The sequence below is a fragment of the Pseudophryne corroboree genome, chromosome 7 (assembly GCF_028390025.1).
Source record: "Pseudophryne corroboree isolate aPseCor3 chromosome 7, aPseCor3.hap2, whole genome shotgun sequence".
Classification (NCBI taxonomy): domain Eukaryota; kingdom Metazoa; phylum Chordata; class Amphibia; order Anura; family Myobatrachidae; genus Pseudophryne; species Pseudophryne corroboree.
The window spans coordinates 179061437-179089141 of NC_086450.1; the positions used below are offsets into that span (position 1 = coordinate 179061437).

At 48.5% G+C, this 27705-nt stretch overlaps 1 protein-coding gene across 3 annotated transcripts in view; it reads left to right on the forward strand.

Moving 5' to 3' along the window:
• The window catches only part of ANKZF1 (ankyrin repeat and zinc finger peptidyl tRNA hydrolase 1), a 167817-nt gene that overhangs the window by 91269 nt on the left and 48843 nt on the right, over nucleotides 1-27705 (forward strand). For 2 of the 3 annotated variants that reach the window (XM_063933829.1, XM_063933831.1), the window contains exons 10-12: nucleotides 7027-7170; nucleotides 8750-8896; nucleotides 21273-21540. In XM_063933829.1, the coding sequence (XP_063789899.1) occupies nucleotides 7027-7170; nucleotides 8750-8896; nucleotides 21273-21540 (559 nt within the window). The remainder of the gene's footprint in view (nucleotides 1-7026; nucleotides 7171-8749; nucleotides 8897-21272; nucleotides 21541-27705) is intronic. The other variant, XM_063933830.1, reaches the window with a different exon arrangement.

Sequence of the window (27705 nt, forward strand, 5' to 3'; positions counted from 1 at the left end):
CTAACAGAACCAGAAGAAAGAGTGGTGAGTGTTATGCCGGTGTCCCGGTTAGCGGGTCGCCGGCTATTATGGCGACATGAGGGTATGGAGTGCAGCGCTGAGGAGCAGGCTGCATCTCCAGGCTCAGATCAGCGCAGGCTGCACCGTTATGAGGGGTGAGCCGAGTCATCCTATACAGTACCCACACTGGCAAATACGCTTACAGGGGCTATGTCCCACTGTTTAGGCATCTAAAACACCTCAGCCAGTTTAAAATAAAACCGGGAAGACCGCGCGCCATTAAGGGAGCGGGGCTTCACTATAAGCGGCTCACCAGCGCCATTTTCCCTCTGCAGTTCTACACAGACAGACTGGCAGGGAAGCGCAGCTTCTCCAGAAGGACTCCAGCTTACCTCAGCAGTACCAGGGGGTCATAGTAAGGGGAGGGGGGGGCGCGTTATTAGAGTACCAAGACCCTATCAGGGTACTTAGTCTGTGACCCAGCTAAGCTTGGCATTAGCACTAAGGGTGCGGTGTGGCTGGCTCCTATATACTGTGTCTCCCTGGAAGGGCTCTGTGTGGGTTAACTGTGTTTTAACCTTTCCTGTGTGTGTGTGTGCTTGACATTTACAATGTCAGGCAAGGAGTGTGTTTCATGCATGGCAGAGTGTCTTTTTTCCTCAAGGGGATCATTACAGTGTACTCAGGATAGCACACATTCTCAGGCTAGTGGGTCCGAACCAACATGGTTGGATTCCCTTAAAGGGATGATTTCAAAGAAATTATCCCATAATGAAAGAGAGACGCAATACTTAAGGCAGTCCGTGGATGACCTGATGAACAGAAATTCAGTTTCCATAACGGCGTCTCAGACCACTACTGTCACAACTGAGGGCCTGAGCTGACGGGAGGCAGCCTCAGTTGTAGGGGCTGAGATGTACCGGAACCTGGGAGGTTGTATCAGACCCCTGGACATGTAAGTAACATGAATAATAACTGCCCGAAGGCGTGACCACGACAACTTGGATAAAAGTCAATGATGTTTATTATGACAACTCCGCAACACAGCAGCAGTAAAAGAAAACATAAAAGTCAGCAAAGAATAAATACAGTTCCTGGGTACTACAGGGTGGCAGGAGCCACAGGGCACTGGTAGTGTGAGATAGTTCTTATAATCTTCTAGATGGAAAGTCCTTACCAGGCCCGACTGTAGCAATGGAGATAACCCAGGATTGTACCAGCTGGTGTTCCAGGAAAAGCTGGGTTGCTGAAGATAAAACGGCTGCTGTGGATACTGGCTGGAACCAGACTGTTGTTAGCACGGAGTGGATACTGGCTGGAACCAGTTAAATAATAAATGAAGCTTGAGAGCGATGCAATATGAATGAAATGTAGAACTTGAGAGCGGAGAAATAATAATACCGGTGGAGAGTGGTAAAGTGTAGAAAGGACACCGGCCCTTTAAGAGAAGCTGTACTCTGCTGGAAGCTGGGCTGGAAGCAGGTAATGTTGTAGCTGGAAACAGATGAATCCACAATGGATCGGAGAGTCAGGCTACACCGCAGGTGGAATGCTGGTGCGGGTCTCTATGGTGGAAGTCTTGAGACAGGAGCTGGAACCTGGAAGACAATCACAGGAGAGAGACAAACAGGAACTAGGTTTGACAACCAAAGCACTGACGCCTTCCTTGCTCAGGCACAGTGTATTTATACCTGCAGCAAGGAAGGGATTGGCTAGGCAATTATACAGATTATCAATACTGAGAACAGATTGGTGGAAATGATCAGCTGACAGAATCCAAGATGGCTGCGCCCATGCAGACACTTGGAGGGAAGTTTGGTTTGTAATCCATGTGGTAATGAAAACAGTAATGGCGGCGCCGGCCACCGGAGACAGGAGGCGCCAGGCTGACAGATGCACATCCAACCACGCGGACACAGCGGAGGCCGCGGCTGACGTAATCGCCACTCAGACACTCTGCATGCAGAAGTTCAGGGACGGCGGCGGAGGCCGCGGGAGACGCCATGCCAGGTGTAATATGGCGTTTACTGTGACAGCGTCCCAGAGTGACAGGAGAGGATACAGGAATGTACACATCAGGATAACAGATGGGATCCGGTCCTGGAGCGCTGAGCCAGCCTTAGGAGGCATCTGATGGGTAAGAAATGGCGTCCAGATACCCGGATCGTGACAACTACCATTTGTCTGCAAAAGCGTACACTGGCCCAGATCCTGCGGGCTGACACTGATGATGACGTATCAGCAGTAGCGGATCTTGCCACGGGCAAGCAGGACTTTTTCCCGGGGCGCCGGCGCCATCCGGAGGGCTCCGCACCATGGCAAGATCCGCTGCTGCTGTGGTGCCCCCCGCTGCCGCGGCCCGCTGTCCGTTGTGAAGGGAAACTAGTGGGCTGCCCGTTGTGAAGGGAAACTAGACGCTACGCGTCTAATTTCCCTTCCAGGAGAGGACCTTCACTGTAATGATGTGCGGTGCGCGTTGACGTCATCGCGCACCGCACAGCAAAGGTACTCTCCACGAAGGGAACTAGACGCTTAGCGTCTAGAGGACCTTTGCTGTGCGGTGCGCGATGACGTCATCTCGCACCGCACATCCTACAACAGTACAGGGGGCGTAACTGACCACGCCCCCTTATGAAGCCACGCCCCCTAATGCCGCCCGGGGCGCCAGAAGCCCCGGAACCGGCCCTGCGTATCAGACGCTGAGGAGGGTGAGGTGGACTCAGGAGGTGGGGGATGCTGCTCTGTCACAAGGAATACATGCCCTGATAGAAGCTATTAGAGACGTCCTGCACATTCCTGATAAGGTGACGGAGGAGGATGAGGAATCTTATTTTAATGTAAAAAAGAAATCCTCTGCTACTTTTCCTGCATCAAAAGAGTTTAATTCCATATTTAAAGAGACTTCGGTTAATCTTTATAAGAAATTTCAGATCCCTAAAAGGTTACTCACATCCTTCCCTTTTCCTCAGGATGATGGGAAGAAATGGGAAAATCCACCGATTTTGTTGATGCATGGGTATCTAGGTTATCACGTAAGATAATCTTACCTGTCCCTGGTGCAGACTCCTTAAAGGACACGGCTGACCACAGGATTGAGACTTTCAAATCTGTATAAACAGCTGCTGGAGTGGCCCAAAGACCCACTATTTCTTGTGCTTGAATCACTAGGGCCATTGCAAAATGGTCAGGTAACCTAATTGAGGGTTTAGATTCCTTATCCAGGGAGGAGGTAGTTTTACTACTACAACATATACAGGACTCTGCAAATTTTATGGTGGAGGCCATAAAAGAAATAGGCTTGCTCAACGCACGCAGGGACTTATGGCTACACCAGTGGACTGCGGATTCCAGGAAGGGCGTGGAAAGCCTACCATTCACAGGTGAGGCCCCCTATTAGGAGATTAACTGGATACGTGGATATCCAAGGCTACGGCGTGTAAGTCTACATATTTTCATCCTCAACCCCCCCCCCCTTTCTCCCCCCCAGTTAGGAAGACATACTCAGCTCCAACTTTGCAGTCCTTTCTGACAGCTAAATGTAAAAATAAAACCAGAGGCAATAGAGGTAAACCCAGATAACCAGCAACTGCAGGTTCACAGGAACAGAAGTCAGGTTCTGTTTCCACAAAGCCTCCAGCATGACGGACTGCACTGCCTGGAAGACAAGCAGGCGGGAGCCCGATTTAAGAGATTTCAGTCACATATGGGCGACCTCATGCCAGGATCCCTGGGTCAAGGATCTTATCACCCAGGGGTACAGGCTGGAGTTTCAGGAACTCCCACCTCAAAGATTCTTCAGATCAGGCTTACCAGCTTCTCAGGAAGCAAGTATTACTTTGCAGGAAGCAATTCAAAAACTGGTACAGACTCGGGTCATTGTTCCACTTCCACCTCATCTGCGCAACAGAGGTTATTATTCCAACCGGTTTGTGGTACCAAAGCCGAACGGTTTGGTAAGACCCATTTTAAACCTCAAGTCACTGAAGCCGTACTTACGGGTGTTCAAATTTCAAGATAGTCTCTGAGAGCGGTGATCTCAGGTCTGGAGGAGGGGGAATTCCTGGTGTCTTTGGATATCAAGGATGCGTACCTTCATATTCCGATTTGGCCGCCTCATCAGGCTTATCTAAGGTTTGCATTACAGGACTGTCACTACCAGTTCCAGGCCCTGCCATTTGGCCTCTCCACGCACCGAGGGTGTTCACCAAGGTAATGGCAGAGATGATGTTTCTCCTCCGCAAACAGGGAGTGAACATAATTCCGTACCTGGACAATCTGCTGATAAAAGCACCATCCAGGGAGAGATTGTTGGACAACATTGCCCTCTCAACTCGTCTACTCCGGGTCACGGGTGGATTCTGAACCTACCAAAATCTCACCTGGAACCAACACGGAGGCTTCCGTTCCTGGGGATGATGCTAGATACGGAGGCACAGAAGGTATTCCTTCCATTGGAAAAGGCTTTTGTAATCCAGTCGATGGTGCGGGATGTTCTGAAGCCAACCCGGATATAGGTGCATCTATGCATTCGCCTTCTGGGGAAGATGGTAGCCGCTTACGAGGCACTGCAGTACAGAAGGTTTCACGCAAGGCCCTTCCAGCTGGATCTGTTTGACAAATGGTCCGGATCGCATCTCCACATGCACCAGAAGATACGTCTGTCGCCAAGAGCCAGGATTTCTCTTCTGTGGTGGCTTCAGACTTCTCACCTGACAGAGGGCCGAAGGTTCGGGATTCAAAATTGGATTCCCTAACCACAGACACAAGCCTCAGAGGTTGGGGAGCAGTCACCCAAGGGGAACAGTTCCAAGGAAAATGGTCAAGTCAGGAAACCATTCTTCCAGTCTATTTTCTGGAACTGAGGGCCATATACAAAGCCCTTCTACAGGCATCATCTTCAAGATCAAGCCATTCAGGTTCAGTCTGACAATGTGACGGCAGTAAAGTACGTAAACCGGCAGGGCGGAACGAAGAGCAGAGCAGCAATGTCAGTGGTAACAAGGATTCTCCTCTGGGCAGAAAGACGCTGTGGCGTTGTCTGCCATCTTCATTCCGGGAGTGGACAACTGGGAAGCAGACTTCCTCAACAGACACGACCTCCACCCAGAAGAGTGGGGCCTTCACCCGGAGGTGTTCTGGTGCTTGACACGTCAGTGGGGGATTCCTCAAATCGACATGATGGCCTCTCGTCTCAACAAGAAGCTCGAGTGGTATTGTTCCAGGTCGAGAGACCCACCGGCTGTGGCGGTGGACGCTCTGGTGACTCCATGGGTTTACCAGATGGTGTACGTGTTTCCACCACTTCCATTGAGCCCAAGAATTCTCAAAAGCATAAAAAGAGAAGACTCAAGCACTACTCATTTGCTCTGGACTGGCCAAGAAGGGCCTGGTATGCGGATCTACTGGAGATGCTCTTAAAGGACCCGTGGCCTCTACCTCTCGCGAGGGTCTTCTGCAACAAGGGCCCTTTGTCTATCAAGACTTACCACGGCTACGTTTGACGGCATGGAAGTTGAGCGTCAAATTCTAGCCCCGAAAGGGATCCTGGACAGGGTTATTCCAACTTTGATCCAACCCAGAAAGGGGGTAAACATTACCACCGTATTTGGGAAAAAATACGTCTCTTGGTGTGAAAACGGAATTTCCTGCAGTGGAATTTCAACTGGGACGTTTTCTCCTTTTTCTGCAGTCAGGGGTGGACGTGGGCCTACGCTTGGGCTCCATAAAATTCCAGATTTCGGCCATGTCCATTTTTTCCCCAGAAACAATTGGCTTCCCTCCCGGAGGGTCAGACGTTTTTTGAAGGGTGTTCTGCACATCCAACCGCCCTTTGTGCCTCCCACGGCACCTTGGGATCTCAACGCGGTGTTGCAGTTTCTACTATCAGAATAGTATGAGCCTTTACAGGAGGTTGACATGAAGTTTCTTACATGGAAAACCGTCACACTGTTGGCCTTAGCTTCAGCAAGACTGTGTCGGATCTGGGGCGTTGTCTCACAAAAGCCCCTATTTGATTTTTCATGAGGATAGAGCTGAACTCAGAACTTGTCAGTAATTTCTTCCTAAGGTGGTGTCTGCGTTTCATATCAACCAACCTGTTGTGGTTCCGGTGGTTACCGACACCTCTGCCACTTCAAAGTCCTTGGATGTTGTGAGGGCTTTGAAGATCTACGTGAAGCGGACAGCTCGTCACAGAAAATCAGACTCGTTGTTTGTTCTCTATGATCCCAATAAAATTGGGTGTCCTGCTCCACAGCAGTCTATTGCTCGCTGGATCAGACTTACTATCCAGCATGCTTAATCTACGGCATGTTTGCCGTTTCCAAAATCTGTACAGGCCCACTCTACTAGTTCGGTGGGTTCTTCCTGGGCGACTGCCCGGGGAGTCTCGGCTTTACAGCTCTGCTGAGCAGCTACTTGGTCAGGTTCGAACACGTTTGCTAAGTTCTACAAGTTCGATACTTTGGCCTCTGAGGACCTTCAGTTTGGTCAATCAGTTCTGCAGGAACCTAGGTACTCTCCCACACGGTTTGGGAGCTTTGGTACATCCCCATGGTACTAAATGGACCCCAGTATCCTCTAGGATGTAAGAGAAAATAGAGATTTGATTACCTACCGGTAAATCTTATTCTCGTAGTCCGTAGAGGATACCCAGTGCTTTGTGTTTTCCTGCACTGTTACTTGTTAAGTACTGTTGGTTCAGCTGTTGATGTTCCTCATCAAGTTGGGTTAGCAAGGCTTTCCTCTTGTTTTGTGTGTGCTGGTTCGAATCTCACCACTGTCCTTTATATCCTTCTCTCAAGGTATGTCCGTCTCCTCAGGCACAGTTTCGTAGACTGAGTCTGGTAGGAGGGGCATAGAGGGAGGAGCCAGCGCACACTAACATAGTCTTAGTGTCCATGGCTCCTAGTAGACCCGTCTATACCTCATGGTACTAAATGGACCCCAGTATCCTCTACGGACTACAAGAAAAGGATTTACTGGTAGATAATTAAAATCCAATTTTTTTGCACTATTTTTTTTCAGATGCACCAGAACTGTCAGAAGAGGAGGTTCCTGTGGTTGAGGAATATGTGGAAGAAGAGGTGACTCTGAGCACATTGCACCTTAGAGAATATGAATTGCAACCTAAAAGGAAAAGGAAAAAGAAGCCGAAAAAAGTTGCATCTGGTAATAATATAAACTCTTCAAGAAAAGTTGGTCTTTTCTATTGGAAAAGGTGTGTGTGCAGATGTTGTTTTTGCAAAGCTCTATAGGCACACATCAGCGGATGACTCAGACTTTAAACAGCCCAATTAATTTGCAAGTGGTGTTGGTTTATTGATAGCAGGTGCAGCCGTACTCACTGTTACACGTACACTGGTGATGGAGCGTAGCTTGGACAGTTTGGGGTTTTATACACCTCATCACTTGGGGAGTGTATACTGCAAATGGGTACTGGTGCAGAGATTCTGGAACAGTGTCTTCTGCAGGTATTACCCAGATCTCTCATAGGAGATAAGCAGGAGAGTTCTGTGTCCTACAGAGTCCCACTACACACACTCACACGGTAAAGATCAAGATAGCCCATGGACTTGCTCAGTAGAGATCCCCGTGGCCATCTTGGGATAGGGCATGAAGCCTTCCTGGAGAACAGGAAGACTGAAGCAAGAGCAGTAGCGCACACTTTCAACATTTTCCTCACATAATTGTCTCAGGAAAAGGTGAAACTATTCCTTTAGGATTACTGCCAATACCATCATACTGTGATCTTATTCAATAACATTGTCCATTTGATCATGAATAATATACATCTAATCCATTGTGAAGCAATCAGTTCACCTACTGAGAATGCTCTTTTTCCAATATTTTACAGCTCAGCTCTGCACCAGTCCACCATGGCAGACAATAGATGCATTTGGGTCTGACTAGAACAGTAGTTAATTCTTTCTCCAAGTAAAGGTCTATACCAGAGGTTCTTCATCTGTTTCAGCCTTGGGCTCAGAACAATGCATAACTTCATGAAATACTGTTTATTCCTGCCATAAACTTCCCTCCCCCATCTAATCAGAACAGTGGCTTTCCTCCTTACTTAGGAAAACCTGCTGGCTGCACCCCATTAGAGTTTCTTAGTGCAGAGCTTTAAGGTTTAAATGACCGTTATTCCTACACAACTGCACATTGCGGGGGATTCAAATGATATATCACGCCCAATCTCCTTTCTAAAGTGATCCCCCGTTATTGGACATATAGTGCCCATAGTAATCCGGTATAGCTGTGTAAAGGGTTAGGGTGCCTCGCTACCCTGGGAGTAGCGAGCTGAAATGATGATACCACGCCCGTTAGCAGAAACAGCGGGTGTAGAAGGGGACGGAAAGTATTGAATACCGCCCATTGAGACTTCACATTGGTAATATGGGTGTCCCTACAGCTGTTAGCTCTTTTTGGGAGAGGGGGTTTTACTGCTGAAATAAAAAATATTGGTGCTGAGAGTTGTAAGTCTTGTTGATTAAGATACATTAATAATACATTTTGCTTTATTTACATAGTTGCAAGTTTAAATATAGAATTGTAAAGAAATTTGTCTTATAAAATATTAATGTAACTTGTCTTGATTTTATTAGTGCTCACCATCCACATTGGTACTGGCTTGTTTTAACAAGTGAAATCCTATTTTAATGTTTCATGGCATCTTTTTCCTAGTGTTTTATTCTCAGTAAAATGATTTTATATATGTTTCTGAAATACAAATGTATGGAGTCTCTCTTAGAGTCTGTACATGACCAGGATATAATTGGACATAATTCCACATCTCCGTGGCTTGTAGAGTCCAGTGACCATCACAATCATGCAGATGGCCAGCCAGCCAGTCAGGAAACTGTTGATCTTGAACACCACACCACATTGGCACTGGAAGGTAAGAACCTGTCCCCGTTCTAAGTAACCTGTATGGAGCGGAGACTAAGTAACATTTTCCCTCACACCAGCAAACACTGTGTATGTACAGAAAAGTCTTGTCTTCATTGGCTCCTATACTGTAACCCATGAACGCTCTTGGAGGAGTATACTTGTATGACACAATGGGGGAGATTCAAATGTTTGAAAAGTCAGTTGGGTGTCTATTTTTTCCTATCTAATAGAAGGGTAAAAAACAGACACCTAACCAACTTTTCAAACATTTGAATTCCCCCCAATGTGTATTTGTTAACGTGATGGTCCACCAACTGTATTAAAATGTAACCTGCTGTAATTTCCAGACTAAAAGACCAGAAAATCAATGTAAACAAGTTATGTTTCTCTTACGTCCTAGTGGATACTGTGGTATTCTAGATTACTATGGGGTGTAGATCTGGTTCACTGGAGCCTGGTACTTTAAGAAACTAATAGTGTGTGCTGGCTTCTAGCAGAATCACTTTAGAAAATGTGCCCAAGGAGCCAGGTGCATTCTGTTGCTCTGCTTGCACACTGGTTTATTTTCAGGCACACTGGTTGGCAACCAGTCTGCCTGCGTCGTGGGACAAAAGGGTGGGGGGACCGAACCAACTTCCTTAGAGTTAATGGTTCGTCATCCCAACTAACAGGACACTGAGCTCCTGAGGTGGTGTTCTCACACTCCCAGAGGGTGAGCCCACGCCGGCGGCATGCCGCCACCCCTTAACAGGTGCCGAAGACAGGGGGACCACGATGCGGTGAGTGTTACACCAGGGATCCGGTTAGCGGGCTCCCGATGCGTGATGGCGGCATGAGGGACAGTGTCCACCTGGTTCCGGACCGCGGTGCACACTGACTACCCAGACTGGCAACAAGTAACTGCGGGCTATGTGTTCTCGTTTTTACACTGATTATAGACAGCCAGTATAAAGAAATGATGACGGGACCATGTGTCATTATTGGGGCGGGGCTTCCTGGAGAGCGGGACCAGAAGGCAAACAGTGCCATTTCCTGCTTCTACTTTACAGTCTGACACTGCTCCTACGGGACCCACTGAATCACTATTGTAAACTGGTACCAGGTGGTTATAGTGAGGCGGGAATGCTAGTTCGGCAGTTTTACAGCTGTGAGGAAAATTACACTAAGAGGTCACCCAGCGGGGCGCTGCTCAGTCTGGTGAAGTGTACTGGTTCCCATATCTCTCTGTGTCACTCCTTTCAGGGTGGTCCGGGTTAGTGTGTTTATCTCACTGATATTACTGTGTTTTTCATACTAATCTGTGTACAAGCATGTCTGCTAATAAGTCTGTGTGTACTTTATGCAAAGCTAGGTTTACACCTTCCTCACAAGGCTCACTGATGTGTACCCAATGCTCCAGTCCTTCACAGGGTAGTGAGGTGCAGGCACCAGAGTGGATGGAATACTTTAAAACTTTTTTTCTCTATCGTCCTAGTGGATGCTGGGGTTCCTGAAAGGACCATGGGGAATAGCGGCTCCGCAGGAGACAGGGCACAAAAAGTAAAGCTTTAGGATCAGGTGGTGTGCACTGGCTCCTCCCCCTACGACCCTCCTCCAAGCCTCAGTTAGATTTTGTGCCCGGCCGAGAAGGGTGCAATCTAGGTGGCTCTCCTAAAGAGCTGCTTAGAAAAGTTTAGCTTAGGTTTTTTATTTTACAGTGAGTCCTGCTGGCAACCGGATCACTGCAACGAGGGACTTAGGGGAGAAGAAGTGAACTCACCTGCGTGCAGGATGGATTGGCTTCTTTGGCTACTGGACATTAGCTCCAGAGGGACGATCACAGGTACAGCCTGGATGGTCACCGGAGCCTCGCCGCCGGCCCCCTTGCAGATGCTGAAACGAGAAGAGGTCCAGAATCGGCGGCAGAAGACTCCTCAGTCTTCTTAAGGTAGCGCACAGCACTGCAGCTGTGCGCCATTTCCTCTCAGCACACTTCACACGGCAGTCACTGAGGGTGCAGGGCGCTGGGAGGGGGGCGCCCTGGGAGGCAAATGAAAACCTTTTTTGGCTAAAAATACCTCACATATAGCCTGCGGGGGCTATATGGAGATATTTAACCCCTGCCAGAATCCATTAAAGAGCGGGAGACGAGCCCGCCGAAAAAGGGGCGGGGCCTATCTCCTCAGCACACAGCGCCATTTTCCCTCACAGAAAGGCTGGAGGGAAGGCTCCCAGGCTCTCCCCTGCACTGCACTACAGAAACAGGGTTAAACAGAGAGGGGGGGCACTAATTTGGCGTTAGAAATATATAAAAGATGCTATAAGGGAAAACACTTATATAAGGTTGTCCCTATATAATTATAGCGTTTTTGGTGTGTGCTGGCAAACTCTCCCTCTGTCTCTCCAAAGGGCTAGTGGGTCCTGTCCTCTATCAGAGCATTCCCTGTGTGTGTGCTGTGTGTCGGTACGTGTGTGTCGACATGTATGAGGACGATGTTGGTGAGGAGGCGGAGCAATTGCCTGTAATGGTGATGTCACTCTCTAGGGAGTCGACACCGGAATGGATGGCTTATTTAGGGAATTACGTGATAATGTCAACACGCTGCAAGGTCGGTTGACGACATGAGACGGCCGACAAACAATTAGTACCGGTCCAGACGTCTCAGAAACACCGTCAGGGGTTTTAAAACGCCCGTTTACTTTAGTCGGTCGACACAGACACGGACACTGAATCCAGTGTCGACGGTGAATAAACAAACGTATTCCTTATTAGGGCCACACGTTAAGGGCAATGAAGGAGGTGTTACATATTTCTGATACTACAAGTACCACAAAAGAGGGTATTATGTGGGATGTGAAAAAACTACCGTAGTTTTTTCCTGAATCAGATAAATTAAATGAAGTGTGTGATGATGCGTGGGTTCCCCCCGATAGAAAATTATGGGCGGTATACCCTTTCCCGCCAGAAGTTAGGGCGCGTTGGGAAACACCCCTTAGGGTGGATAAGGCGCTCACACGCTTATCAAAACAAGTGGCGGTACCGTCTATAGATAGGGCCGTCCTCAAGGAGCCAGCTGACAGGAGGCTGGAAAATATCATAAAAAGTATATACACACATACTGGTGTTATACTGCGACCAGCGATCGCCTCAGCCTGGATGTGCAGAGCTGGGGTGGCTTGGTCGGATTCCCTGACTAAAAATATTGATACCCTTGACAGGGACAGTATTTTATTGACTATAGAGCATTTAAAGGATGCATTTTCTATATATGCGAGATGCACAGAGGGATATTTGCACTCTGGCATCAAGAGTAAGTGCGATGTCCATATCTGCCAGAAGATGTTTATGGACACGACAGTGGTCAGGTGATGCAGATTCCAAACGGCAAAAAGGTGTATTGCCGTATAAAGGAAGAGGAGTTATTTGGGGTCGGTCCATCGGACCTGGTGGCCACGGCAACTGCTGGAAAATCCACCGTTTTTACCCTAAGTCACATCTCTGCAGAAAAAGACACCGTCTTTTCAGCCTCAATCCTTTCGTCCCTATAAGAGTCATATCTGCCCAGGGATAGAGGAAAGGGAAGAAGACTGCAGCAGGCAGCCCATTCCCAGGAACAGAAGCGTTCCACCGCTTCTGCCAAGCTCTCAGCATGACGCTGGGACCGTACAGGACCCCTGGATCCTACATGTAGTATCCCAGGGGTACAGATTGGAATGTCGAGACGTTTCCCCTTCGCAGGCTCCTGAAGTCTGGTTTACCAAGGTCTCCCTCCGACAAGGAGGCAGTATGGGAAACAATTCACAAGCTGTATTCCCAGCAGGTGATAATCAAATTACCCCTCCTACAACAAGAAAAGGGGTATTATTCCACATTATATTGTGGTACTGAAGCCAGAAGGCTAGGTGAGACCTATTCTAAATCTAAAAAAATTTGAACACTTACAAAGGTTCAAATCAAGATGGAGTCACTCAGAGCAGTGATAACGAACCAGGAAGAAGGGGACTATATAGTGTCCCGAGACATCAGGGATGCTTACCTCCATGTCCAAAATTTGCCCTTCTCACTAAGGGTACCTCAGGTTCGTGGTACAGAACTGTCACTATCAGTTTCAGACGCTGCCGTTTGGATTGTCCACGGCACCCCGGGTCTTTACCAAGGTAATGGCCGAAATGATGATTCTTCTTCGAAGAAAAGGCGTCTTAATTATCCCTTACTTGGACGATCTCCTGATAAGGGCATAGTCCAGGGAACAGTTGGAGGTCGGAGTAGCACTATCTCGGATACTGCTACAACAGCACGGGTGGATTCTAAATACTCCAAAATCGCAGCTGATCCCGACGACAAGTCTGCTGTGCCTAGGGATGATTCTGGACACAGTCCAGAAAAAGGTGTTTCTCCCGGAAGAGAAAGCCAGGGAGTTATCCGAGCTAGTCAGGAACCTCCTAAAATCAGTGCATCATTGCACAAGGGTCCTGGTAAAGATGGTGACTTCCTACGAAGCAATTCCATTCGGCAGATTTCACGCAAGAATTTTTCAGTGGGATCTGCTGGACAAATGGTCCGGATCGCATCTTCAGATGCATCAGCGGATAACCCTATATCCAAGGACAAGGGTGTCTCTCCTGTGGTGGTTACAGAGTGCTCATCTTCTAGAGGGCCGCAGATTCGGCATTCAGGATTGGATGCTGGTGACCACGGAGGCCAGCCCGAGAGGCTGGGGAGCAGTCACACAAGGAAAATATTTCCAGGGAGTGTGATCAAGTCTGGAGACTTTTCTCCACATAAATATACTGGAGCTAAGGGTAAATTTATAATACTCTAAGCTTAGCAAGACCTCTGCTTCAAGGTCAGCCGGTATTGATCCAGTGGGAAAAACATCACGGCAGTCGCCCACGTAAATAGACAGGGCGACACAAGAAGCAGGAGGGCAATGGCAAAAACTGCAAGGACTTTTCGCTGGGCGGAAAATCATGTGATAGCACTGTCAGCAGTGTTTCATTCCGGGAATGGAAACTGGGAAGCAGACTTCCTCAGCAGGCACGACCTCCACCCGGCAGAGTGGAAACTTCATCGGGAAGTTTTCCACATGATTGTAAACCGTTGGGAAATACCAAAGGTGGACATGATGGCGTCCCGTCTGAACAAAAAACGGGACAGGTATTGCGCCAGGTTAAGAGACCCTCAGGCAATAGCTGTGGACGTTCTGGTAACACCATGGATGTACCAGTCGGTGTATGTGTTCCATCCTCTGCTTCTCATACCTAAGGTACTGAGACTTATAAGACGTAGAGGAGTAAGAACTATACTCATGGCTCCGGATTGGCCAAGAAGGACTTGGTACCCGGAACTTCAAGAGATGCTCACAGAGGACTTATGGCCTCTGCCGCTAAGAAGGGACTTGTTTCAGCAAGTACCATGTCTGTTCCAAGACTTACCGCAGCTGCGTTTGACGGCATGGCGGTGGAACGCCGGATCCTAAGGGAAAAAGGCATTCCGGAAGAGGTCATTCCTACCCTGGTCAAAGCCAGAAAGGAGGTGACCGCACAACATTATCACCACATGTGGCAAAAATATGTTGCGTGGTGTGAGGCCAGAAAGGCCCCACGAAGAAATTTCAACTCGGTCGATTCCTGCATTTCCTGCAAACAGGAGTGTCTATGGGCCTCAAATTGGGGTCCATTAAGGTTCAAATTTCGGCCCTGTCGATTTTCTTCCAGAAAGAAGTGGCTTCAGTTCCTGAAGTCCAGAAGTTTGTCAAGGGAGTATTGCATATACAACCCCCTTTTGTGCCTCCAGTGGCACTGTGGGATCTCAACGTAGTTCTGGGATTCCTCAAATCACATTGGTTTAAAACCAGTCAAATCTGTGGATTTGAAGCATCTCACATGAAAAGTGACCATGCTCTTGGCCCTGGCCTGGACCAGGCGAGTGTCAAATTGGTGGTTTTTTCTCAAAAAAAGCCCATATCTGGTTGTCCATTTGGACAGGGCAGAGCTGCGGACTCGTCCCCAGTTCTCTCCCTAAGGTGGTGTCAGTGTTTCACCTGAACCAGCTTATTTTGGTGCCTTGCGCCTACTAGGGACTTGGAGGACTCCAGGTTGCTAGATGTTGTCAGGGCCCTGTAAATATAGGTTCCAGGACGGCTGGAGTCAGGAAAACTGACTTGCTGTTATCCTGTATGCACCCAACAAACTGGGTGCTCTTGCTTCTAAGCAGACTATTGCTAGTTGGATGTGTAATACAATTCAGCTTGCACATTCTGTGGCAGGCCTGCCACAGCCAAAATATGTAAATGCCCATTCCACAAGGAAGGTGGGCTTATCTTGGGCGGCTGCCCGAGGGGTCTCGGCTTTACAACTTTGCCGAGCGGCTATTTAGTCAGGGGCAAACACGTTGGTAAAATCCTACAAATTTGATACCCTGGCTAAGGAGGACCTGGAGTTCTCTCATTCGGTGCTGCAGAGTCATCCGCACTCTCCCGCCCGTTTGGGAGCTTTGGTATTATCCCCATGGTCCTTTCAGGAACCCCAGCATCCACTAGGACGATAGAGAAAATAAGAATTTACTTACCGATAATTCTATTTCTCGGAGTCCGTAGTGGATGCTGGGCGCCCATCCCAAGTGCGGATTATCTGCAATACTTGTACATAGTTACAAAAATCGGGTTATTATTGTCGTGAGCCATCTTTTCAGAGGCTCCGCTGTTATCATACTGTTAACTGGGTTCAGATCACAGGTTGTACAGTGTGATTGGTGTGGCTGGTATGAGTCTTACCCGGGATTCAAAATCCTTCCTTATTGTGTACGCTCGTCCGGGCACAGTATCCTAACTGAGGCTTGGAGGAGGGTCATAGGGGGAGGAGCCAGTGCACACCACCTGATCCTAAAGCTTTACTTTTTGTGCCCTGTCTCCTGCGGAGCCGCTATTCCCCATGGTCCTTTCAGGAACCCCAGCATCCACTACGGACTCCGAGAAATAGAATTATCGGTAAGTAAATTCTTATTATTTCCAACATTAATTCAGAGCTAGCTTCGTCTAAGCAAAAAAGGCAAGCCCTAAAACAAACTACAGTATGGACACGTTTATGGTAACTGCTGCCGACCACAGAGAGGCTCTTCAGCCCTCCTGTTGGTCTCTCACAAACGCACTCTTCCTCAATTGTTACAATCTGACTCTGATTCTGAACTACCAGAGCTTGATGAGGGAGAGGTTGAGGTGGATGAGGATGATTCCCTGTCTCCGGGGGTTGAAGCCCTAATTTATGCCATTAGCTTAACATCCCTAATAAGGAGGAAGAGCAGGCAGAGGAATCGTATTTTAATGTGAAGCCTAAGTCCTCTGCTACCTTCCCGGTTTCTGAGGAATTAGATTCCCTGGCTAGGACAGCATGGATTAATCCTCACAAATATATTACCCCTAAACGGGTGTTAAATTCTTTCCCTTTCCATGCAGAGGATAGGAAGGTCTGGGAAACCCTGCTGATGGTGGATACCTCTGTATCCAGGCTGTCACGTAAGATAGTTTTACCTGTACCTGGGGCTGTTTCCCTTAAAGACTCAGCTGATCGCAAGCTTGAAACCACTCTTAAATCAATTTATACTGCAGCAGGGGTTGCCCAACGCTCTACCATAGTATGCGGCTGGATTTCGAGAGCCATGGTAAAATGGTCTGATGAAATTTTGAAAGGGTTGCTTACCCTACCTCAGGAAGAAAGAGTTACGTTACTACAACACATCCAAGATGCTGCAAACTTTCAGTGAGGCTGTTAAAGAACTTTAGTATCATTAACATACTACTGCTATGGCAGAATCGGCTCGTAGAGCACTGTGGCTACGTCAATGGTCAGCAGATGCTGATTCCAAGAAAAGGGGTTGAAAAACCTTCCTTTTACAGGTGATGCCTTGCTTGGGGAAGAACTGAACAAGTGGATATCTCAGGCAACTGCAGGTAAATCTACGTATCTGCCGTCTGCTCTGCCACCTGCCAGGCGTCCCTATCCTGGACCCTCCCTGCAGTCCTTTCGGGTGGCCAGATTCAGAGGCAAAGCCAGAGGTGCCTCCAATGCTGGTAGAGGAACTCGTGGTTAGTGCCGTAAACCAGCAGCTGCTGGACCTGCGGACCAGGCCTCGGCATCCTCTTCCACTAAGCCCTTTGCGTGACGGTTGGCCCCAGCAGAAAGGCGACTTTCAGATAGATGCTCGCCTTCAACACTTCGCCCACATATGGGCAGAATCCTGCCAGAATCCTTGGGTGAGAGACCTCATATCCCAAGGATACCGGCTAGAATTCCAGGAACTTCCTCCTCCCAGATTCTTGAGGTCAGGCTTACAGCTTCACAGGAGGCATGGGTTTCCTTACAGCAGGCAGTGCAAAAACTGCTTTCTACAGGAGTTACTGTTCCAGTGCCTCCTCAACAGCACACAATGTGGTTTTACACATGTCTCTGTGGTTCCGAAGCCGGGCGGCTTGGTACGGCCTATCTTGAACCTCAAATCTCTGAACCCGTATCTTCGGTTGTCCAAATTCAAGATGGAACCCCTAAGAGCAGTGATAGCGAATTTGGAGGAGAGGGAGTTTCTGGTGTCCCTGGATATAAAGGACACATACCTACATATCCCAATTTTGCCCTCTCACCAGGCGTTCCTCAGGTTTGCGATTCTGGGCCAGCATTTCCAGTGTCAGGCATTACCCTTCGGTCTCTCCACAGCCCGAGGTTTTTCACAAAGGTTATGGCGGAAATGGTGCTGCAGCTGCGCATGAGGGGTGTCCAAATAATTTCCGTACCTGGACGATCTCCTGATAAAGGCGGTGTCCAGGGAACAGCTACTGCACAGTATAGACTTAACTACCTGTGTGCTTACGGATCATGGATGGATACTCCATTTCCAGAAATCTCACTTGGAACAGTCTCAGAGAATTCAGCTCCTGGGGATGATCCCAGATACGGTGTCTTAGAAGGTTTACCTTCCTATGGACAAGGCCTCTACTATTCAGTCTATGGTCCGGTTGGTACTGAAACCTCGCATGGTCTCACTTCACCTTTTGCATCCGTTTGCTGAGCAAGATGGTGGCCTCCTATGAGGCGATACAGTATGGCAGGTTCCATGCGCGACCGTTTCAACTGGATTTGTTGGACAAATGATCGGGTTCTCACCTGCACATGTATCAGTTTTTATAGCCCTATCACCGAAAGCATGGATATCCCTGCTATGGTGGCTACAAGTTCCGAACCTGGTGGAGGGTTGGAGTTTCAACATCCACTCATGGATGCTGTTGAAAACAGATGCCAGGCTGGGGGGCTGTGACTCAAGGTGCGCAGTTCCAGGAGAAGCAGTCCTTTCAGGAATCGGCTCTTCCAATCAACATCCTGGAACTCAGGGCAATTTACAATGCTCTAATACGGGCCTAATTCCTTCTTCGGAATCAGGCCATCCAGGTGAGTTATAAAAACGCCACGGCAGTGGCATAGTGGGCAACTGGGAAGCGGACTTCCTCTGCAGGCACGACGACCTCCATCCGGGAGAATGTGGCCTCCACCCTCTGGTGTTTCAACAACTGGTTCATCGGTGGAGTTGTCCACGGATAGACCTGATGTCTTTACGGCTCAACAAGAAGCTCCGTCGTTACTGTTCCAGAACAAGGGACCCGCAAGCAGTGGCGGTGGACGCTCTGACAACGTCGTGGACTTACCAGTTCGTTTACTGGTTTCCTCCAAATCCTCTAATCCCAAGAGTTCTCAAAAGACTCAAAAAGGAAAGAGTTCAGGCAATTTTCATTGCCCCGGATTGGCCTTGATGGGACTGGTCTGTGGATCGCCTGACCTTGTCGTTGGAGGATCCGTGGCCTCTGCCGCTTCTCAAGGACCTTCTTCAATAAGGACCGTTCATCTATCCAGATTTACAGCGGCTACATTTGATGGCCTGGAAGTTGAGTGGGAAATTTTTAACCAGGAAGGGTCTTTCCTCCAAGGTGGTTTCCACTATGGTTCAGGCCAGTAAAGTGGTTACCGCCAAACATTACCACTGAAGTTGGAAGAAATATATTTCTTTGTGTGAGGGACTAAAATGTTCTCCTGTGGAATTTCGTCTGGGCCGATTTTTCTCTGTTCCTGCAAGCAGGAGTGGATAAGGGCCTACGATTAGGCTCCATCAAGGTTCAGATTTCGGCGCTCTCCATCTTCTTCCAGAAGCAACTGGCGGACTTCCTGAAGTGCAGACCTTTCTTAAGGGGGTATTGCACATTGTCACCCTTTGTTCCTCCCACAGCTCTGTGGTACCTAATTGTGGTTTTGACCTTTCTCCAGTCAGATTGGTTTGAACCCTTGCATAGGGTTGACTTAAAATACCTGACGTGGAAGACTGTTATGTTACTGGCCTTGGCTTCGGCTAGGCGTGTGCCGGAATTGGGGGCCTTGTCCTGTAAGAGCCCTTACTTGGTGTTTCACGAGGATAGGGCGGAGCTCAGAACTCGCCCTCAGTTTTTGCCGAAAGTGGTATCTGCTTTTCATGTGAATCAACCTATTGTGGTTCCAGTCTTATCTGACCCTTCAGTTGCTCCAAAGTTCCTGGATGTTGTAAGGACTTTGAGGATTTACATCAAAAGGACAGCTCATTACAGGAAGTCTGACTTGCTTTTCGTCCTTTATGATGCTAAGGATATTGGTCGTCCTGCCTCCAAGCAGTCCATTGCTCGTTGGCACAAATTGACTATCCAACAGGTCTATACTTTGGCGGCTCTGCCGCTGCCAAGTTTTGTTCAGGCCCACTCCACGAGGTCGGTGGGTTCTTCCTGGGCTACTTGGTCCGGTGTGAACACCTTTTGTTAAGTTCTACAGGTTTGACACCTTGGTCAAGGATGACCTTCGGTTTAGTCAGGCGGTTTTGCAGGGGTCTCAACACTCTCCCACCCGTTCTGGGAGCTTTGGGACGTCCCCATGGTAATCTAGAATTCCCCAGTATCCAGTAGGACACAAGAGAAAATAGGAATTTATTACCTACCGGTAATTCCTTTTCTCATAATCCTTAGTGGATACTGGGCGCCCGCCTCTGTGCTTCGTTTTCCTGCATACCTGGTTGTAAGTGTTATGGTTGGGTTTGCTGTTGCTTTTCCTGTTCCATGTTTGAATAGCGTTGCTATCCTTCTATAGTTAGCGTTGCTTTCTTCTGTTTTGGTTAGCTCTACTATCTTATTGTTGTGTGTTATATCCTTCTCTCAAAGTATGTCCGTCTCCTCTGGCACAGTTTCCTAGACTGAGTCTGCTAGGAGGGGCATAAAGGGGAGGAGCCAGCACACACTAATAGTTTCTTAAAGTGCCAGGCTCCAGTGGACCTGATCTATACCCCATGGTAATCTAGAATTCCCCAGTATCCACTACGGACTACGAGAAAAGGAATTACCGGTAGGTATTAAATTCCTGTTTTTTCACTGTTCTCCCTAGACAATTTTGCCAGCTGGGTGGGAGCAGTGAAATATCTCACAATAATGAAATGTGTTGATATATTTAAAGATTTTTGAAGATACTGTTCACTTACAGTCTGGACATTTTTAGAGAAATTAAAAAATTGCACGTTACTGCCCACTTGCTGGGTGGATACAGATATAATTGTGTTTTATTAATGCACTCTGAGACACAGTGCTGCACGCAGAGACACACAGTTCTGGTCTGCACTCTCCATCTACCCCGCTCTACAATGTTCCCACCATCTAAACTTCACCCTGCCTCTTAAAGATCAGAGAGATTCCCGAAGAGGAAGACCCCCATCAGATAGTTTCCCCCAGAGCGAGCAAATGGCAGAGCGTAACCAGTGCGGTTATGTGACAGACACAGAGCTCAGGCAATAATGCTGCATGGCTAGGCTAGCTCTGTGGGAACTATCTGATCGGTGCTGTCAGAGTGCCGGCTGGCATGTAAAAAGAGCCGTGTTGAGCACTTGTGAAATTGATTCTGTGGAGAACACAGTATACCTCTTTCCTCATCTGCGGGACACTGCGACTGGGTTCCCACCTCCTCCAGCTACACTGTATTTTTATTTGACACAATTTTGTGTTGATAGAACTGTAACCTTTTTAGTACAAATGTCTGTGGTGGAGGCAACAATGAAGCAACCACCACTTATATGTGCATTAGTAGAAGTTTAAGGCTGTGTTAAGCTACAGCCATTAACAATACAGTGGAGGCAGATAAACTATTGAAGAGGCAGGCTACACTCTCCTCAACCTTGGATCAGCGGAGAAAACGGCTGCGTACCTAATGTGTTGGGTGTCGTATCATTGCCTTTAAATAAGTGAAAGCTAACCTATGTAAGTAACTTAAGTGAACATAAGAATATACAGCAATTGACCAATGTCGTTTGTCTGGTGGTAGAAGATGTGACTAGCTACTTTGTCTCTGTCTCCAATAAGGTGATGAACTGTGCAGGATGCGCAATGCCTTATTCACATGCTGCAAGACAGGCGATTCTGAGACTGCTAAACGGATCCTGCAGGACCTTCTCCCCTGTCCCACTCCACAGACACCCCTGTTGAGCCCTCCAGCCATGGAGGTGTTGAGCAGACTGGTGAATGAACACCTGCCGTTACAGCAACGCACACTACTACACGTGGCCGCCTCAGCAGGACATGGAGAGATGGCATGTCTGCTGATGGATGCTGGTTGGGATCCTGCTGTCAGGTAATTCAGTTGCTCAGTCCCGGAGCAGATTTACTTCCAGTTATACCACTCAGGTGGGTGACCTTTTTAAGACTGTTTAGAGAAAAAAAATCCTTTTTATTTTTAAACCTGGTAAATAGCACATAATCGCTAGACAATAACTTATGCAGGATCACTTCCGTTAACAAAGGGGACTCGCCTCTTTCAAATGAGGCTGCCCTAAGTTTGTAGGTGTACCAGAATGTTGGTAGCACATTGGTTATAGATGCAAGACAAGTCCAAATAGCCCTTAGAGCTGAGTCATCCAATAATTTTTGTGATTTTATGTAATTGAGTGGATATTTGTTTACCAGCAGAGTATGGGCTAATTTTCTGAAAAACGTGACCGTAAGTCAGAGCTATTTCACATGTTAATTGTAACCAGCAATACATTTCGGGGTTTGCAGTCAGCAGAATATTAAATGTGTTTTCTCTTATGTCCTAGAGGATGCTGGGGTCCACATAAGTACCATGGGATTATAGACTGGTCCACTAGGAGCCACTGGCACTTTAAGAGTTTGAGAGTGTGGTCTGGCTCCTCCCTCTATGCCCCTCCTACCAGACTCAGTTTAGAAAATGTGCCCGGAGCAGCCGGTCACAGCTAGGGGAGCTCCATAGGGGTTCTTCTAGTTTTATTGTTGTTGTTTTTTAGAGTTTTAGGCACAGGGAGACTGCTGGCAACAGCCTCCCTGCTTCATGGGACTAAGGGGGGGGGGGGGGGGGGAGTAATGTCCGCCCTAAGGGTTCTAAGCCACTATCTCCGCTGACAGGACACTGAGCTCCTGAGGGGAATGATTGTTCGCCGCCACAGGGGATCGCTCACCCCCTTACAGAGCCAGAAGACTGAAGTGACGAGTGAGTAACCAGCCCCCCTAGCAAGCAGGGAGCCGGTATGAAGATGACAGGGTGGGAGCGCGGTACTTGGTGCGGCGCTGTGAGGGGGCGCCCTGAGTCAGCGCCATACCCTACACTGGTTGGAAGGTCTGTCAGGGGCCCAGTTTCACTGCCAGCATTTTCCTCAGGCCAGTATAAAGAACGGTGGAGCGGGAAGCAGCACCATGAAAGGGGCGGAGCTTCTCCTCAGAGCGGACCCAGCAGCGTTCAGCGCCATCTTCCCTGACTGCAGATCAATGTGGAGACGCTGACAGGGAGAGCTGTCCCTCCATTTCAACTCCAGCTATCTTGTACTGTACCAGACAGCGCTGGTAGTTTAATTATTTCTACCTCAAAAAGCGCTGTGTATGGGTTGGCTCCAATCTCTGTGTCTCTCTGTGGTGGGCTTGGGGGGGGGGGAAACTGTGTCTGACATTTCCGTGTGTGTGTGTGTGTGTTTTTAATAGCTCACAAAGCCATGTCTAGGGACTCATGTGTCATATGCTGCAGAAGATGTTTCCTCTCAGGAGGGATCCATTCCATGTACACAGGATTGTAATGTTCTGTCTCAGATCCCTATTGTTGAACCTGAGTGGTTAACTTCTATCAAAGGAATGATCTCTCAGATCTCTACTAGGGTAGGTAATACGGAGACTGAAACTCAGGTGTTGAAGAAGTCTATGGCAGTTTGGTCAGGCTCTGTTCCTATTCCTGCAAAATCTCCTAGCATGTTCCCACAGAAACGTGCACTTGCCCAAATTATGCAAGATGACCCTGATACCGATTCTGATACTACAGACTGTGACGGGGATGTGCTGAGGGGGGGCGGCATCCTTTGCAAAGGGGGTGCAGCTCATGATTGAGGCCATTAGAGATGTGTTAAACATTAATGACACCACACCTGAGCATGTTGAGGAGGCTTACTTCACTGACAATAAGAAAGCCTCCCTAACCTTCCCTGCATCTAAAGAATTGAACGCTGTATTTGAAAAATCCTGGGAAAGTTCGGAGAAAAAATTCCAGATCTCAAAAAGGGTTCTGGTTGCTTCTCCCTTCCCTGAGGAAGATAGAAAAAAATGGGAAAACCCACCCATAGTTGACGCATCTGTCTCCAGACTGTCTAAAAAGGTGGTTTTACCTGTCCCTGGATCTACCGCGTTAAAAGAACCGGCTGATCGTAAGATTGACACTACGCTCAAATCCGTATACACTGCTTCAGGAGTGGCGTTAAGGCCCACTAATGCCTGTGCATGGATTTCTAAAGCCATAGTAAAGTGGTCAGACACATTACTAGAGGATTTGGATACAATGGATAGAAGTGACATATGAATTGTTTTTACGTAACATACAGGATTCTGCAGGGTTCATGGTGGAATCCATGAAGGACCTGGGTACGCTGACTGCACGGATATCTTCCATGTCGGTCTCAGCTCGCAGGGGACTCTGGCTACGCCAATGGTCTGCAGACGCGGAATCCAGGAGAAGTGTAGAGAACCTACCGTACACAGGTCAGGCTCTATTCGGGAAAGCGTTGGATGCCTGGATTTCCACGGCAACCGCGGGTAAGTCACCTTTCCTTCCCTCTGCTACACCTTCTACGAAGAAACCATTTTCTTCAGCTGTGCCGCAGTCCTTTCGGACCGCTAAGACAAAAAAGCCCAAGCAAAATCCAAAATGACTGCACCCGCAGGCTCCCAGGACGAGAGACCTGCTTCTGGTTCCTCAAGATCCTCAGCATGACGGTGGACCTCAAAGCCTGGAGGACGGGCTGCTGGGTGCGAGGCTCGGACGTTTCAGAAACTCCTGCCTCACCGATTCTTCAAATCGGGCTTGCCAGCTTTGATGACAGACAGGGCTATCCTACAGGAAGCCATTTTAAAGTTGGAAAAGTCACAGGTCATTGTCCCAGTACCACCTCATATGCAAAACAAGGGTTGTTATTCAAACTTTTTCATGGTACCAAAACCGGATGGTTCGGTCAGACCAATTTTGAACTTGAACTCAAACCCTTACCTGAGGGTGTTCAAATTCAAAATGGAGTCTCTCAAAGCAGTGATTTCATGTCTGGAGGAGGGAGAGTTTCTGGTATCCCTGGATATCAAGGGTGCGTACCTCCACATTCCGATTTGATCACCTCACCAGGCTTATCTCAGATTTGCACTGTTGGATAGTCACTATCAATTCCAGGCACTACCATTCGGCCTCTCCACAGCACCGAGGGTGTTCACCAAGGTGATGGCAGGGGGTGAACATAATCCCATATCTGGACGATCTGCTGATAAAGGCATCGTCCAGGGGGAGGTTGTTGCAGTCCATTGTTCTCACGACGACTCTGCTTAGGGAACACTGTTGGAGCCTGAATCTTCCAAAATCACATTTGGAGCCGACCAGGGGGTTGTCTTTTCTGGGAATGATCCTCGACACGGAAGTGCAGAGGGTGTTTCTTCCGGAGGAGAAAGCATTGGTGATACAAACAATGGTCCGGGATGTCCTGAAGCCAGCCCGGGTTTCAGTTCATCAGTGCATTCGCCTTCCTGGGGAAGACGGTGGCCTCTTACGAGGCTCTACAGTACGAAAGGTATTATGCTCGACCCATCCAACTGGATCTCCTAGACAAGTGGTCGGGATCTCATCTACACATGCACCAGAGAATACGTCTGTCGCCGAAGGCCAGGATTTCACTCCTCTGGTGGCCACAACTACCTCACCTTCTGGAGGTCCGCAGGTTCGGGACTCAGGAATGGATCCTTCTAACCACGGATGCAAGTCTCCGGGGCTGGGGCGCAGTCACTCAGGGGGAAACCTTCCAAGGAAGGTGGTCAAGCCTGGAATCCAGTCTTCCAATAAACATTCTGAAACTTAGAGCCGTCTACAACGGTCTTCTCCAAGGGGCCCATCTTCTGCAAAATCGAGCCATTCAAGCACAGTTGAACAATGTAACGACAGTGGCTTACATAAACAGGCAGGGCGGAACGAAGAGCAGAGCTGCAATGTCAGAGGTAACCAGAATCATTCTCTGGGCAGAAAAACACGCGTTGGCGCTGTCAGCAATCTTCATTCCGGGAGTAGACAACTGGGAAGCGGACTTCCTCAGCAGACACGATCTCTATCCAGGAGAGTGGGGACTCCATCCGGAGGTGTTCACAGAGGTAACCGATCTTTGGGGTGTACCTCAAATAGTCATGATGGCCTCTCGTCTCAACAAGAAGCTTCGGCGGTATTGTTCCAGGTCATGGGACCCGCAAGCTGTGGCGGTGGACGCCCCAGTGACTCCGTGGGTGTTCCAGTCGGTGTACCTCCGCTTCCGCTCATTCCAAGAGTTCTAAAACTCGTAGGTAGTACAAGAGTTCAGGCAATCCTCATTGCTCCAGACTGGCCAAGAAGGGCTTGGTACGCAGATCTTCTGGATCTACTGCTAGAAGAGCCGAGGCCTCTTCCTCTTCGGGAGGACATGCTGCAGCAGGGGCCGTTCGCTTATCAAGACTTACTGCGGCTACATTTGGCGGCATGGAGGTTGAACGCCAGATATTAGCTTGGAAGGGCATTGCGAACAAGGTTATTCCTAGCCTGATACAGGCTAGGAAAGGAGTAACGTCTAAACATTACCATCGTATTTGGAAAAAATATGTATCTTGGTGTGAGTCCAAGAAGTTTCCTACGGTGGAGTTTCAACTGGGACGGTTTCTCCTGTTCCTACAAGCAGGTGTGGATATGAGCTTGAGGTTGGGGTCCGTAAAGGTCCAGATTTCGGCCCTATCCATTTTCTTCCAGAAACAATTGGCTTCCCTCCCCGATGTTCAGACGTTCCTGAAAGGGGTTCTGCACATCCAGCCTCCCTTTGTGCCACCTACGGCGCCCTGGGATCTTAACGTGGTGTTACAGTTCCTCCAATCGGATTGGTTTGAACCTCTACCGGAGGTTGAGGTCAATTTTCTCACGTGGAAGGCTGTCACTTTGTTGGCCTTCACTTCTGCTAGACGTGTGTCGGAGTTGGGGGCTTTGTCTTGTAAGAGCCCTACTTAATATTCCATGAAGATAGAGATGAGCTCCGGACACGTCAGCAGTTCCTTCCAAAGGTTGTATCTGCATTGCATATCAACCGACCTATTGTGGTGCCAGTAGCTACTGACTCCTCAATTTCATCAAAGTCCTTGGATGTTGTAAGGGCTCTGAAAATCTATGTAAAGAGGTCTGCTCATCACAAGAAAATCGGACTCGTATGATCCAAGGAAACCTGGGTGTCCTGCTTCTAAGCAGACAATCTCTCGCTGGATCAGGTTCACTATCCAGCATGCATATTCTACGGCAGGATTGCCGTGCCCTACATCTAAGGCCCACTGTACTTGTAAGGTGTGGTCTTCCTGGGCGGCTGCCCGGGGTGTCTCAGCTTTACAGCTTTCCGAGCGGCTACTTGGTCTGGGTCCTTAGATGTTGTAAGGGCTCTAAAAATCTATGTGAGGAGGACTGCTTGTCAGAGAAAATCAGACTCTCTGTTTGTCCTGTATGATCCCAAGAAAATGGGGTGTCCTGCTTCTAAGCAGACGTTCTCTCGCTGGATCAGGTTCACTATCCAGCATGCGTATTCTACGGCGGGATTGCCGTGTCTTACGTCTGTTAAGGCCCACTCTACTTGTAAGGTGGGGTCTTCCTGGGCGGCTGCCCGGGGTGTCTCGGCGTTACAACTTTGCCGAGCAGCAACTTGGTCTGGGTCGAACACATTTGCAAAGTTCTACAAGTTCGTTACTTTGGCCTCTAATGATCTGAAGTTTGGTAAATCAGTTCTGCAGGAGCCTCTGTGCTCTCCCTCCCGTTCTGGGAGCTTTGGTACATCCCCATGGTGCTAATGTGGACCCCAGCATCCTCTAGGACGTAAGAGAAAATAGGATTTTAATTACCTACGGGTAAATCCTTTTCTCGTAGTCCGTAGAGGATGCTGGGCGCCAGCCCAGCGCTTCGTGATCCTGCAGTGGTTACTTAGTTCAGTACTGCTTAGTTCATGGTTTAGTACTGTTTTGTTACTTGGTTAAGTAATATTTCTCCTTCATCCACTAGGGGCCACTGGAGTGTAGTTACAATGGGGAGATAGTAGGTGGTATTGGTAGCTGGCACTTTAAAAATTCTCACACTGTGGCTAGCTCCTCCCCTACTATCTCCCCTCCAAGCCAGTCTTAGTTAAGTGCCCGAGGTAGCTGGTTCACTTGGGTTTAGCTGAAGAATTTTCTTCTTTTTTCTTTATTATTTTATTTTTCTTACACACACTCACAGACTGGCAGC